This window comes from Camponotus floridanus, unplaced genomic scaffold (assembly GCF_003227725.1).
Source record: "Camponotus floridanus strain SB8 unplaced genomic scaffold, Cflo_v7.5 scaffold3, whole genome shotgun sequence".
NCBI lineage: Eukaryota > Metazoa > Arthropoda > Insecta > Hymenoptera > Formicidae > Camponotus > Camponotus floridanus.
The window spans coordinates 6,784,356-6,799,746 of NW_020229436.1; the positions used below are offsets into that span (position 1 = coordinate 6,784,356).

At 23.8% G+C, this 15,391-nt stretch overlaps 2 protein-coding genes across 2 annotated transcripts; both read right to left on the bottom strand.

Annotated features, from left to right (window-relative positions):
• Positions 1-2,900: 2,900 nt before the first annotated feature.
• Positions 2,901-4,576, bottom strand: LOC112638412 (thyrotropin-releasing hormone-degrading ectoenzyme-like). Its single transcript, XM_025410071.1, has 3 exons — positions 4,110-4,576; positions 3,057-3,319; positions 2,901-2,944 (listed from the first exon to the last, which is right to left on the bottom strand). Exons 1-3 carry the CDS (start codon positions 4,574-4,576, stop codon positions 2,901-2,903), a joined length of 774 nt encoding a protein of 257 aa, XP_025265856.1.
• A 6,157-nt stretch (positions 4,577-10,733) lies between these two features.
• On the bottom strand, positions 10,734-13,652 carry LOC112638428. Its single transcript, XM_025410144.1, has 5 exons — positions 13,522-13,652; positions 13,182-13,263; positions 12,287-12,639; positions 11,671-11,797; positions 10,734-10,770 (listed from the first exon to the last, which is right to left on the bottom strand). The coding sequence occupies exons 1-4, from the start codon at positions 13,613-13,615 to the stop codon at positions 11,775-11,777; spliced, it is 552 nt and encodes a 183-aa protein (XP_025265929.1). The 5' UTR covers positions 13,616-13,652; the 3' UTR covers positions 10,734-10,770; positions 11,671-11,774.
• Positions 13,653-15,391: the final 1,739 nt, after the last annotated feature.

Here is a 15,391-nt window from a genome sequence, read left to right on the forward strand (position 1 = left end):
ATCCATTTTTACACTTCTGAAGAAGCGTAAAGATGGCGAGAAGAATAACGAGTTGATTCAGTGAATCGGGAATCGAACTCGAGTCTTTCGCCTACATTTCTCAAGAGCGTGAAAAGAAGAATAAAAAATATCGAATTGAGATTTAAATATTACACTTACAATTAGTATGTAAATCAAGAAAAATTTGAGTCTTGTCCTCAATTAATCAGTTTCATCGAAAAATTAATATTCGATGACTTAATATTTGCATCTGGTTCTTATTTGCCGCGAAATAGAAATAATAAAGATATACTATTTTAATAATAATAGCAGAAAATGTTTTGCACATTTTGTAAATACTCTATACATATTTTGCCGCATATAGAATTAGTTATATTTATATGGCATTTAATGTACTTTGTATCTTTAAAATAAAAAATAGATATCGAAATAAAAACTGAATAAATATCGTTGATAGAGGATAAATTTATCTATAAAATATATGTAAGAACAATAAATGTATTGATCCATATTTACCACTTTCTTGTGAATCGACTAAAATCCAGTCATCCTTAATTACAGAGTCGAAAGTCAGCATATGATTTGAAATATGTGGTGGCATTAACCATATTGGATGCACAATTTTCTCCAAAAGAAAATATGTTTGCGTAGTAATGCTTATAGGTATGGATATATTTGTATTAAAATTTTCTACTGATATATTCAAACTGAAAGTATTATAATCTCTTTTCACATTTATCACAGGACAGTGATTTAGTTCTGCCCAATTAGGTATTTTGTCTTTTAGAATATAATTGTATTTAACTCCGAAAGATGTATCATAAAGTACAGTCTGCATATCTATCCAGAAATCATTAATGCCTATGTACCTAAAAATCCAAACAGAAATTGAACCTTAAGAAAAGATAAATAAAAGAAGATATATATTTGAAAAAGTATTGAAAAATAATTAAGATATTTAAAGAAAAGAAATGTAGAAAAAGGAGGGACAGAATAAAATCAAACAGAATTGGAAAAATCGGAAAAATGTTAATAGCAAATAGTAGAAAAGAATAAATGGAATAATAGACAAAGAAGATAAGTATATCACATGAAGTGCGAAAAAAAATATATAAATATTAAAGATAAAAGAAGTAAGAAAATTTAAAAAACTAAACAAAAAATTATAATATTAGAAAATGTAGGAAAAGGAGATATAAAAAAAAATTAAAAAAATTGAAAAAAGATTAAGATAATAAGAAAGAAAATAATAATAAGATGGAAGATAATAAAATAGAAATTAAAATTTCAAAAATATAAAATTAACAAGTCTTGAAATTACTAGTAGAAATTAAATGTAAGAGAAGGTAGGAGCATAAAGGAGAACAGAGGAATAAAAAAATGGATGGAGAAGTAAAAATACATATGAAAAATTAAAACATAAAAATAATTATGAAAAAGAGCAAAATTAAATTATCATTAAAAAATATGTGTTTAAAATAATAATGTAATTATATTGTAATCTATACTCACTGTTTTTGTAAATACGTTTTGACACCATTTTCGAACATCTTTTTGGTGAGTGTATTTTGCAATGTGTATAACATAATGCTCACTACGAAAATTAATAAAGTATAAAATGTAATATGTATAAATAAATTTAAATTCAGGAACATAACTAAATTACATATGATAAATAAAAATTAATCTTAGTTTAATTTTCCTGGTAAACGTTAATACTTATATAAATAATAATAATTAAATCATAACTAAATTATTTTTCTTCTTATAATTTTAATATTATATGTAGGAATAAAGAATTTATGACAATAAATAGTTTGCTTGATTATACCTTTAATGTTACAAGGTAATTCAAACGAATTATTAAACTGTGATTTAAGCGGCCATGTGTCTTTGGTACTCCAGTGAAGAACATCATGTTGCATTTGAACTACAAAGAAATCCTGTATCCTAAAGTGTGGAAAAATCTGGACGACAAGATTTTAATATAATTAAACAAATATTTAATCATAAGAAATGCTCACACATAGGCAATACGCATTAAGAACTATTATAATATATTAAAAAATATTTACAAGTTCATTTGCTCTTTAAATTTTTCTTATTAAGTTTAAAAAATTTATTCAAAACCTGTAATAATATGTAATAATATATAATAATAATTATGCATTTCTAAAGTTATTTAATGGTGCATATGTAAATATAAATAAGTATAATATTTTAATTTATTATTACTTTACTGACAAGTTTTGGCTCAATCGTTATAGAGTACAAATTTTAAATTTTAATTTTATAAAAGAATCATCTTCCGATCTAAATTAGTATATTATGAATAATAGAAAATATTCATAAAGATTTTGGAATGATTTATTGCATATTACATAAGATTTTTTATATTTTTATATCACTCTGATCGTAATTAATTAAAAGAATTAACGCTAAATATAAAATAACCTTATTGGCGGCGTAGATTCCAAGGAATGTAGCAAAACCTTTCCTTAAACACGGATCCCACTTATATGGAAAGATTGCATTATAAAAAAACCATTCGTGCACCACTTTACATCCTATTATTCGTATTATTTCAAATTTGCGCATCTCAGGATCTATTTCTTGATCAAAGATAATATCTGCTTCACTAAAAATAATTTACAAATATTATAATAAAGTAGATAAAACCTGTTATATATATATATATATATATATATATATATATATAAATCAATTATATCATAAAGTAATTATGTTTCTATTAAATTATATTTTAGTTAATACACACAGATATCGAATTTTGTAATATCGAAAAAAAATTATGTGTTTTAATTTAGAAATTAGTATATTTTGTAAATCAAAATATGTTTACTTATAAAGAATGAGTCCCAACTTTATCTCTTCTACATCTAACAACTTCGGAATCGCGATATGATTTGTTTCTGGTGTTTTTCTGATATATGGAAATATATTTTTTAATAATTGCGCAATTTTTTGAATAACTGTGTATGCAAATATCATATGTGATATTGTGTTTGTTCTGCAAAACAATTTGAGATTCTCACTTGTATCTTGATTAAAGCGGACATGTACCACATTCGCTGCTATCATCAGGCCGAAATCATCAGGCATTATGGGAATACTTTCGAAATGTGACCATATCATATTATTTATGTCTATATTCACTGCTCTTACGGGCATATTTGATAAAGCCGTGTAATTTTTATGATGCTTTATAGAAATGTTATAACTAACATATCCAGTATCCTTCAAAAGAGGAAATAATCTTCGAGTCATAAATGTTTGATAATGCGTTGCGGCCAACCACCTAGCATATATAGAAGTACATTTTGTATAACATAATTTTTCGGTTATTATTAAAGTATTAGAAATTTTAAAAGAAAAATAGAAATTGAAAAATATTAATGTATTTTAAGGATAGTGCTTCAAGAATAGTTGTAACACATTTTGTATTACAATTTTATTATTATATTATTATATCTTTTTAGTGTATAATTTAATATAACTTATCGTAAAAATTTTGTATGATATTATACATATATTATATCTTTATGATGTTACACATATATTATGATACACTATAATATTTATGTGTACATAACAATATAATAATATAATATAATAATATAATAAATATAATAATATGATAAATATAATAATATGAAATATTTTACAGCATATAAAATATAGTAAATATAAAATATAAAGTAAATATAATAATATAAAATATTTTACAGCATATATTATAGTATTTAAAATTCCATCATATTTATGTATAATTAATATCTGTCTTGAATTGAAAAGTTGTTGATAATAAGAATATTATATATGCTTGCACAATTCAATAAATGATTTTTCCGATTTAGTTATTTATCAATTTTTTGCAAAATTTAACTTTTTTAAGAGAGAGTGAGGACTGTATTTAAATAATAATTTATTAAATCATACGATATATGTTAAAATTATGTCTTGGTATCAATAATGCGAATTGTTTACAAAGAATTGAAGCAAGAAACAAACGGTATTCATAACACATATAAACATTTATTACATATGGTGTATATAGCTAATTGTTTAATATTTGATAAATATCTCACACTCTGTTATATTGTTGATTCATATAAAAAGTTCTAAAGCCTCCATTTTCAGCTAAAAGTCCAATGAACTTCATGTTCAGAGTGTGATATCCTCGTGGTAAATCATATAAAAAACAAATGCGGGTTCCATATGTTTCAGTGTCATGGATTAATTTCTTAGGTCTATGGGCAAAAACTTTTTCTTCATTTCCTTTAGATATTTGTGTATTTTCTGTTACTATAATTTCAGTTATACCCAAATTTTCCGTCTCAATGTATATACTTGGCATTTTATAAGGAATATAAATGCTGACATTGCATTCGCCATAGAATATATCATCGTTGACATATAGCATAAATTTGATGTAGTAATGTAACGGTGATATGTTGAGTGTCACCAATGGTACAGGCAAATCAAAATTATTATTAATAACAGCTACCGCTACGATGAATATCAAATTGCAACTTAACACTCTCAAGAATGCCATGTCATTCGTTTCAAATATCTAGAAAATAAACATCTTTTCTTCTTGAAAGAAGAGACTTATTGCTTTTATTACATATAAATAAAAAAAGTAAATAAAATATATTTAATAAAATATATCCTTAGGATAAAAGAATTATGATCTTCCATTATAAATTTAATAAACGCATTTGCTTTAATTTAATTTTATTAAATTTAATCGTATCACAATACACATTCAGTAAGTAACCGTTTTATTTAATTTTAAATTCAATTGAAATCATTTAAATAATAATACAATATGCACATTTCTCTCAAATTAGAATCTTCTCTTTTTAATAGTTTTAATAATGAAAAAAACTGCCTTTTTTGGCGAAATATAACTATGCTTATTATATATTTGTACCTCGAAATTATTTAATTTGTCCTCAGTTTATAATGTACATATTTTAGTTCTTTTCTCTTTTTGAAAATAGCTATGTATTCTGTTTTATTATAACTTACCTTGTATATTATAATGTCAGCCGATCAGAATTTAATTTTCTATATTAGATAGTATATAATTAAGTATAATTAACTCTTTATTATTTCAAATTTTATTAATATCGAAAATATATTTATATTAACTTGATCTTGCTGTTTCAGGATACTATTAAGAAGTGTCAACGTTCGACATGTGATATCACAATAAACACGTTACAGAAACAACTTTGAAAATCAAAATAATATAAAATTAGTTTAATACTTGTCTTACCAGTCAATAAACATCATAAAATGTCAGTATATGATTAAATCTAATAAACTTTCTGATATATATATATATATATATATATATATATATAATTTTAAAATAATTTTGAAACCCATTTAGAATAATTAAAAAATTGTATTCTCCCTATACTTTTATATTTTTTCTTATTAGTAAACACTCCAATGCCATTTATATCTTAATTTACTGGCCCTATTTGTAAATTTACAGTCAATATCAAGAAGTTTCTTATTGAATAAATAGGACATAAAGCAGATTTCAAAAAAAAAATTCGAAATAAGTTTTAGAAATAAATTTTGCAAATTATGCAGTAAATGTTATATAATTTCGTATTTTTGTAAATGTATATAAATGTTAAACTATTGTACCAGTAAAAAAATATATGCAACGGAAAATAAAACTTTTTAAAATAATTAATTTTCAAATTTATCAAATTTTTCATATTACAAGATTTTACATATATGCTATATATTTATTATAATTATGTCAATCCTAAAAAAGTGTCAAGAATTGTAGATATGTTTTAAGAGGGTTTCAGTTGCTTACTTTCCCGATTGCCAACAGGTGTTATTGCATACACGAAAAAAATGAAGTTGCGAAGGTACGGCATATATGACATTATTGGGCACATACACACTGCACACATGATATTATTGTATACATGCACAATGCACACATGCATATTGCACACGTGACATTATGGTATGTATAAAATAAAAAAATTCTATTATTATATCTTTATTTTATCTCGAGGATTGATTTAATTCACCCAGTGATTTGGATCTGATTATACACAAGAGTCAGAACAAACTTAATATATTTAAATATATTTCTTACATATTATATCTTTTATTTGAGAAATCGAAAATATTTTGTAATTTGTAATGAATATTATATACAATTGCTAGATCCTCGAAATTGCCTAGGGATTGCAAAAGTCTTAATCAGAATGTATGTACGTAATAATCTCAAGTAGATAGAGGTTTGCTTTAGAATCGACATAGAGTTGCAGTGTCTGCGAACAAATCTTTCTTATTATCTGATGAACAAGTTAGTTTTTTCAATACAAAAGTAATAATCATAGCAAAACGATAATAAAGGCTGTCTAACGCACAGCCACAGAATAATAGCCACAGAACTCGAAATGTTTAAAAGTCATCGTAAAAGATCCAGAAATTATTGAATTTTATGACAAATATTAAATAAATTAAATAACCAAATAACCATTAAATAATCAAATAATTGCATTTAATTAAAATTTGATTCTGAAAAACTAACAATCAGAGAAAGACTGTATTAAATGATGAGATAATGTAATGTGTTTATATAATGCTATATAATTTAAAAATATTAATTTTGATATATTAATATCCATTTTAATATATTGCTATCTTGCATCTATATATTGTTATCTGTATTGTATGAAGCAACAGCGATTTCAGCAAGTTAATGCTATTAATCCGCGCTATTGTATTTATTTTACTAATTTATAAATCATTTACAATCGTAATAAATGATAGTGGCATAGTTTTAATCAATAATCGAATATCCTTCATTTGTATTTAAAATAGATTATAATTTTATAATAATATATATAATATTTTGCCAATTTTTTAAAATACTACTTGTATGTGATAATTAAAGGAGAATATTTTTAAAGATAAATGTTGATATGTATGTCTATATAATGCACTTATAATGCATCATATTATTTTAGGAGCATTTAAAATATTTCAATTCTCATACGAATTTTATAAAATTTTGTTTTTAAGATATTCATGATAAAGAATTAAATAAAAGCTGTTTATATATAACTGTTGATATAAAGATAAATATACATACATGGTAAAAAACATTTCTGTTAAAATTTTCTCGTGTAAAAATTTTTGTATTAAATTTTTAACATACTCTTATGTTGATGTAACATATTATCATTGCGTTATTTTGACACTTCTGCATTGAGTTAATATTCACCGTTTTTAAGAGTTAAAACAACATACAATTAATATGTAAATGCACGAAATTGATGAAATATGTTATATGTTAAAATGAACAGATAAGTTGTGTTATTTTTCTCTCTATAACAGTTTCCATATGTTAAATCGACATATTTCTTCTGTTATTGATCATAAAAATGTAAGAATAACATTTTCTTTTAATTAAATTTAACATTATATATATGTTAATTTAACATAAACTTTATTTCCACATAAATTTAAGTGTACACTTTTGTGTAATTTTTGAACATATTACTTATGTTATTTATTTACATATTTGCCTTCTGTTAAATTAACTTTAAAATTAAAATGGATAAATTGAGACACGTGAAATATCTTAAATTTAACACAAAATTTTTTACTGTGTAGGCATTACATTTCATTATCTCTTCTTAATTTGATTAATCATCCCAGCTTTGTGTAAGAATATCTTCCAAATTTTCCGCTAAGTGTCGAAATTCATACAACTGAATTTTTATTTGATTCCAACGTAGTTTCAGTTTGTCTTTTAGGTATATTATTATATTTTCCTTATACTTTGTCTTAAATAACAAACATTTGTTTACCTAAAACAGATTATTTTAACATTTATTTTCAATAGTAATTTCTTTTGCATAAATATTTACCAGGATTTCTGGCTATTAGCATAATTAGAATAAGGTAGTAGTGATACATATATATACAAAGATGAATAAGCTTATGTTAATAAAAAATTAATAACTAAATATGTCTAAATATGTCTAAACTTACAAACCTCATCATTGTTTTGATTGTCAGTATTACAATAAACCAGAGACTGTACATTATCCCTGAAATCAATTTCCATGTTTATCTAGAAAAATTATTTGTTAGATTAAAATATATGTAGTAGTTTTTTACTTGGTAATATAATAAAAATTGTTATAATATAACTTGTCTTTAGTTTAATTACGTTACAAAACGTTTATCAACCAAAACTTTGAATTAATATCTCGAAATTTTACGTGGTTTTTCGTTAAATATAATATAAGACTTTCTAGTTCAGATTAACGAGATATACTTATGGTTATTCTTTGTTTCACGATACCAGAAACATTCTGTGTGTGTGTGTGTGTGTGTGTGTGTGTGTGTGTATACTGATGTATCAGTTTGAAGGAATAAATAAATAAATTTACATATAAGTTTTTGTATCTGAGATTTTAAAATTTACCTTTTTAATTTGTTCCATAGAATATACGTGGTTAATAATTATAGTTAATGCTGTAGTAATACTGATTTCTCTATAAAAACAAAATAACATAGATTTATAAAACATCCAATAAAATTTGATTCTCTTTATAACTCAAATATAAACAGTCATTTTCAATGTATTTTTGCTTGATGAGCACAATTTCCAAAGCCGGTTATTACACCATAGATTTAAGAAAAATAACATCAGAAAGTCCAGATGAAATCGAATGTTCTCATGACACAAACAACTGCATTTGAAATATGAAAGTTTACACTGTTGCATGGCATTTTAACAAATTTTAGAAAAAAATAAAATTAAAATAAAAATTAAAATAAAAAATAAAATAAAAATAAAAAATATATACTGTATATATTTATAAAATGTAGTGTCACTTACTCAGGTTTTATATCTTCCAAATTTCTTAATATGAAATCAAGCATTAAGTTATTCTTTGCATGCCTTGCAATAATAGAACAAAAACTTTGTATATGGCGGAAAACTTTTATTTTTTCCACAACAACACCAAATTTCATTAAATACATATAGTTTTGAATGATAACAGAATTTGTGGAACAAGCTAGGAACTTTAAAACACTATAATCAGATTTTATCCAATACATAAGAAATACTTTCTTCCAAACATCCTCATCTGCTGCTTTCAAACCATTGCAGAATATCCATTCTTTCCATTCCGTCCAAATTCTACGGTTATTCAAAATGAAATAAAAATAAATTATTAGAATTTATAATCAGATATCTTGATAACATATATGAATTATAAAATACTTCACAAGATAGAGAAGAATACGAGAAAAAATTTATAAAATGATCGTGATAAAAAATGTGCAAGAATTAATTACTTGTATAATGAATCTTTATCATCATTTGAGACATATGACATTAATTCATAATTGGCGTTCGTCAAGCAAGTGGCATCATCCATGATACATAACCATCTTGCAATCTCTTCTCTAAAAGTGTTTTTCAAATCGGTGTTTTGATTAATTTTACCTGCTTTAAAATTGGGATACCCTATTTTCCTCATAATCACAATTAATGGTTGTTTTATCTTCGCCTAAAAATTATGTAAATAATATATACAAAATCTTTATATGTTTATTCATTTATTCTAGAAGAAAAGAGAAACAGTTTGCGTGCATGCACGTATGTTATTATTTATAAGAAGATATGCAAATAATTTAATAATAATTTTACGATTAAAAGGATGATAATGAATTCATGATTATATTACACTTATAGTTACTGCAATTATAACACACTTACACTTACACTTACTTAGTGCAATATGATATTATTTATTTTTAATAAAATTAAAAATTGAATAAAAATTTAGAAATGGAAGTTGTTTCGTGAACTTTGAAAAATTAAACATTATGTGCTCGTTTATTTTATTAAAAATAATTAAAAAAAATAAGTGTGATATACGTTGTTAATATACTTATATAAATTAATATTATTTAATATAAAATACACATTTCTTTTATTTACACAAACTATTATTTATACCTTTATAACTTTCGCGCTTTCTGGAAATGCAAAAAGATTCGATATATATTCTAAGTTTTTGAACATAGAATACCATGCGATATAATCTGTATCTTGTCGTAGATATTGTAAAATATTCAAGAATACAGTCCTATTAAGTTGGCCTGACATCACAAAATGAAATGTGTCATCGATGATTTTAGCGCGATTGAGAACATGTATTTGTCTAAATAAATATTTATCGTTTAAGTATGTTGAAAGTCTATTCCAATTCTCGGCATCGTAATTGATACGATAATATCCTGTGAAAAAATAAATTGTCAATAAATTATTAAATTTTTTTGATTGAATTTATCAAGTAATGCTTTTTGAAATATCTGCTGAAATGTCTTTTTGTTATATTTGTATATTGTGATATTTGTTTGTATATATATATATATATATATATATATATATATTGTTACATTTATATATGTTATACATTGTTATATTTGTTGTTATATTTTGTTGTATCTGTATTTTTATTATGTTCGTAGCGTATAAAGAAATATTTATTAGAAAATGTGATTACTACGAAAAGTAAACTACAGATTATCAGTATAATTATAATTGTTATACTGATAAATCAATGTATTTATAAAGACAAAAAGCATTATATCAATTTAAATTTATTTTCATTCATATTAATATGAGCGTCCGTAAGGGGGAAGGGCGGCTAGCGGTGCACATGCAACTCCCTGAAAAATAAAAAAAAATTTATAACCATAATTTATTTCATATTTTCAATGCCTACATTCCTCATTTAACAAAAAAAAATATCTTTTTCGATTTACATCTACATTGTTGCGGTAAGAAAGCTTTAATACTAAAAGGTGTATAAATATCAAAGCATACATTTCAATCTGAATAATATAATAATTTTATGTCATCCCTTCCCTGAAAAAAAGTCTACGGACGCTCTTGCGTGTTAACCAACAATGATAGCCAAATTATATTACATGCTTTGTTGTGTGTAACATTATATCGTAAGTACACTGAGAAAAAATCTGGTTGCATTAATTAGAAATCTAATAGATTCAACCTGCATGTCTGTTGGAAAATGAACGAATTAGAACTTCTTTAGAATTTACCAGATGTGTATGATTAATTTCTTCTTGTTAAATTTTCGAAATTTATTGAGTAATAATAATACTAAATTTACAAAAAGATGACATCACTGTGTCCATGTTTAGTTAATATAGCAAGAAGTTTTATAGATCTAGAAAATACTAACCAAATTCTTGTAATAAGTTGTATTAAACGATCTAGTTATAAAAAATCGATTTTTATCGTAATAAACTTGAAATTCTGCTTGGTTTAACCAAAATGCCTTCTGTCAGATATGTCTTGTTAGTACAATCAAACGATTCTTTTCAGTGTATATATTTTATATTATCGGCTTTTTAATATAACAGTCAAAGATCCATTCTGATTAATTTCAATCAAAATCCTACTGTTATAAAGAACTAAACATTTAACTTTCTTTTTGCGTTTATTGTACTTGAACAATATTGAGAATTTGGTTAATTTAGTTTCTCGAATCTTCAAAACTGCCCCTATGCTTCATTTTAAAGTTTTTTGAGAAATATTTAATATACCGTAGTATTGCTTAAAGCCACAAAATAGACGAATTTGGGATAATTTTATTGCTTCATATAATAAGTGTATAGACTTAACATGTAAGACTCTCAATTCTAGATTTTTAACAAATCCTTCTTTCCACTCCTGAAAAAGCATAGGCGAGATGAATAACGAGTTAATTCAGTGAATCGGGAATCAAATTCGAGTCTTTTGCCTACATTTCTCAAGAGCGAAACAAAGAATAAAAAATTTTGAATTGAGATTTAAATATTACACTTATAATTAGTATATAGATCAAGAAAAATTTGAGTCATGTTCTCAATTATTCAGTTTCATCAAATAATTAATATTTGATGACTTACTATTTGCATCTGGTTCTTATTTGTCACGAAATAGAAATAATAAAGATATGCTATTTCAATAATAATAGCAAAAAATGTTTTGCACATTTTGTAAATACTCTATACATATTTTGCCGCATATAAAGTTAGTTTTATTTATATGGCATTTAATATACTTTGTATCTTTAAACTAAAAAATACATATCGAAACAAAAATTGAATAAATATCGCTGATAAAGGATAAATGTATCTATAAAATATATATAAAAACAATAAATCGATCCATATTTACCACTTTCTTGTGAATCGACTAATATCCAGTCATCCTTAATTACAGAGTCGAAAGCCAGCATACGATTTGAAATATGTGGTGGCATTAGCCATACTGGATACACAATTTTCTCCGAAAGGAAATACGTTTGCGTAGTAATGCTCACAGGTATCGATATATTTGTATTAAAATTTTCTACTGATACATTCAAACTGAAAGTATTATAGTCTCTTTTCACATTTACCACAGGATAGTGATTTAGTTCTGCCCAACTAGGTATTATGTCTTGTATACTATAATTGTATTTAACTCCGACAGATGTACTATACAGTACAGTCTGCATAACTTTCCACAAATCATTAATGTCTGTGTATCTGTATGATAAAAATCCAAACAGGAATTGAATGATAAGAAAAGATAAATAAAAGAAGATATATATTTAAAAAAATATTGAGGAACAATTAAGATAATTCAAGAAGTAAAAGTGGAAGAAGGAAAAAGGTGGGACGGAATAAAATCAAGCAGAATTAGAAAGATAGGAAAAATATTAACGGTAAATAGTAGAAAAGAATAAATAGAATAATAGGTAAAAAATATAAGTGTCACATGGAGCGCGAAAAGAAATATATAAATAAAAGAGATAAAAGAAGTGAGAAGATTTAAAAAACTAAACAAAATTATAATATTAGGGAATGTAGGAAAAGAAGATATACAAAAAGAATAAAAAAAAATTGAAAATAGATTAAGATAATAAGAAAGAAAATAATAATAAGATGGAAGATAATAAAATAAAGAAGTAAAAATATATATGAAAAATTAAAACATAAAAATAATTATGAAAAAGAGCAAAATTAAATTATCATTAAAAAATATGTGTTTAAAATAATAATGTAATTATATTGTAATCTATACTCACTGTTTTTGTAAAAACATTTTGACACCATTTTCGAACATCTTTTTGGTGAGTGTATTTTGCAATGTGTATAACATAATGCTCACTACAAAAATTAATAAAGTATAAAATGTAATATGTATAAATAAATTTAAATTCAGGAACATAACTAAATTACATATGATAAATAAAAATTAATCTTAGTTTAATTTTCCTGGTAAACGTTAATACTTATTTAAATAATTAATACTTATTTAAATAATAATATAAATAAATCATAACTAAATTATTTTTCTTCTTATAATTTTAATATTATATACAGCAATAAAGAATTTATGACAATAAATTGTTTGCTTGATTATACCTTTAATGTTACAAGGTAATTCAAACGAATTGTTGAATTGTGATTTAAGCGGCCATACGTCTTTGGTACTCCAGTGAAGAACATCATATTGCATTTGAACTACAAAGAAATCCTGTATCCCATAGTATGGAAAACTCTGGACGTAAAGATTTTAATATAATTAAACAAATATTTAATCATAAGAAATGCTCACACATAAGCAATACGCATTAAGAACTATTATAATATATCAAAAAAATATTTACAAGCTCATTCGCTCATTAAATTTTTCTTATTAAATTTAAAAAATGTATTCAAAAGTACCTGTAATAATATGTAATAATATATAATAACAATGCTTTTCTAAAATTATTTAAAGGTACATATGTAAATACATAATTATAATATTTTAATTTATTATTACTTTTCTGACAAGTTTTGACTGAATGTCGTTATAGAGCACAAATTTTAAATTTTATAAAAGAATATTCTTCCGATCTAAATTAGTATATTATGAATGATAGAAAATATTTATAAAGATTTTGGAATGATTTGTTGGATACATAAGATTCTTAATATTTTTATATCACTCTGATCGAAATTAATTAAAAGAATTAACGCTAAATATAAAATAACCTTATCGGCGGCGTAGATTCCAAGGAATGTAGCAAAACCTTTCCTTAAACACGAATCCCACTTATATGGAAACAAATTATAAAAAAACCATTCGTGCACCATTTTACGTCCTATTATTCGTATTATTTCAAATTTGCGCATTTCAGGATCTATTTCTTGATCAAAGGTAATATCTGTTTCACTAAAAATAATTTACAAATATTATAATAATGTCGAGAAAACCTATTATATACATGTAAATTAATTATTTTTCAATTAAATTATATTTTAGTTAATACACACAGATATCGAATTTTGTATTATAATACTGAATATTGAGAAAAAAATATGTGTTTTAATGTAAAAATTAATATATTTTCTAAATCAAAATATGTTTACTTATAAAGAATGAGTCCCAATTTTATCTCTTCCATATCTAACAACTTTGGAATTACGATATGATTTGTTTCCGGAGTTTTTCTGATATATGGAAATGTATTTTTTAATAATTGCGCAATTTTTAGAATAACTATATATGCAAATATCATATATGATTTCATGTCTGTTCTGCACCACAATTTGATATTCTGACTTGTATCTAGAATAAAGCCGAGAGATACCACACTCGCCGCTATGAAATAATCAGGCATTATTGGAGTACTTTGGAAATGTGTCCATATCATTTTACTTTTGTCTATATTCACTGCTCTTACAGGCATATTTGATAAAGCCGTGTAATTTTTATGATGCTTTATAGAAATGTTATAACTAACACTTCTAGTATTCTTCAAGAGAGGAAATAATCTTCGAGTCGCAAATGTTTTATAATGCGTTGCGGCAAACCACCTAGCATATATAAAAGTACATGTTAAATAACATAATTTTTCGTTTACTATTAAAGTATTAGAAATTTTTTAAAAAAGGTAAGAATAGAAAAATATTAATGTATCTTAAGAATAATGTTGAAAGAATAGTTGCAACATTTTTTGTATTAATATTGTATCATTATATTATGTTATTAATATATAATTTAATATAATATATCCTAAAAATTTTGTACGATATAATATTATACATATATTATATCTTCCTGATGTTATACATACATATATTATATAATGCATACATATATTATATAAATATATTATATTATAATATTTATGTGTATAACAATATATTCATAATATTTTCTAGAATATGCACATATAAATAATGTAAATATAATATGAAATGTTACAGTATATATTTTAATATTTAAAATTCCATCATATTTATG

Excerpts from the sequence above, each read along its gene's own strand:
- LOC112638412 (XM_025410071.1), bottom strand. The coding sequence starts at position 4,576 with ATGGCATTCTTGAGAGTGTTAAGTTGCAATTTGATATTCATCGTAGCG. Across the intron at positions 3,320-4,109 it reads AATCAACAATATAACAGAGT|GTGGTTGGCCGCAACGCATT; the intron begins GTGAGATATTTA and ends TATATATGCTAG. Across the intron at positions 2,945-3,056 it reads CCGCTTTAATCAAGATACAA|AAAAACACCAGAAACAAATC; the intron begins GTGAGAATCTCA and ends TCCATATATCAG.
- LOC112638428 (XM_025410144.1), bottom strand. The coding sequence starts at position 13,615 with ATGCAATATGATGTTCTTCACTGGAGTACCAAAGACGTATGGCCGCTT. Across the intron at positions 13,264-13,521 it reads ATTACCTTGTAACATTAAAG|TGAGCATTATGTTATACACA; the intron begins GTATAATCAAGC and ends TAATTTTTGTAG. Across the intron at positions 11,798-12,286 it reads AGTCGATTCACAAGAAAGTG|GAGTGGAAAGAAGGATTTGT; the intron begins GTAAATATGGAT and ends ATGCTTTTTCAG.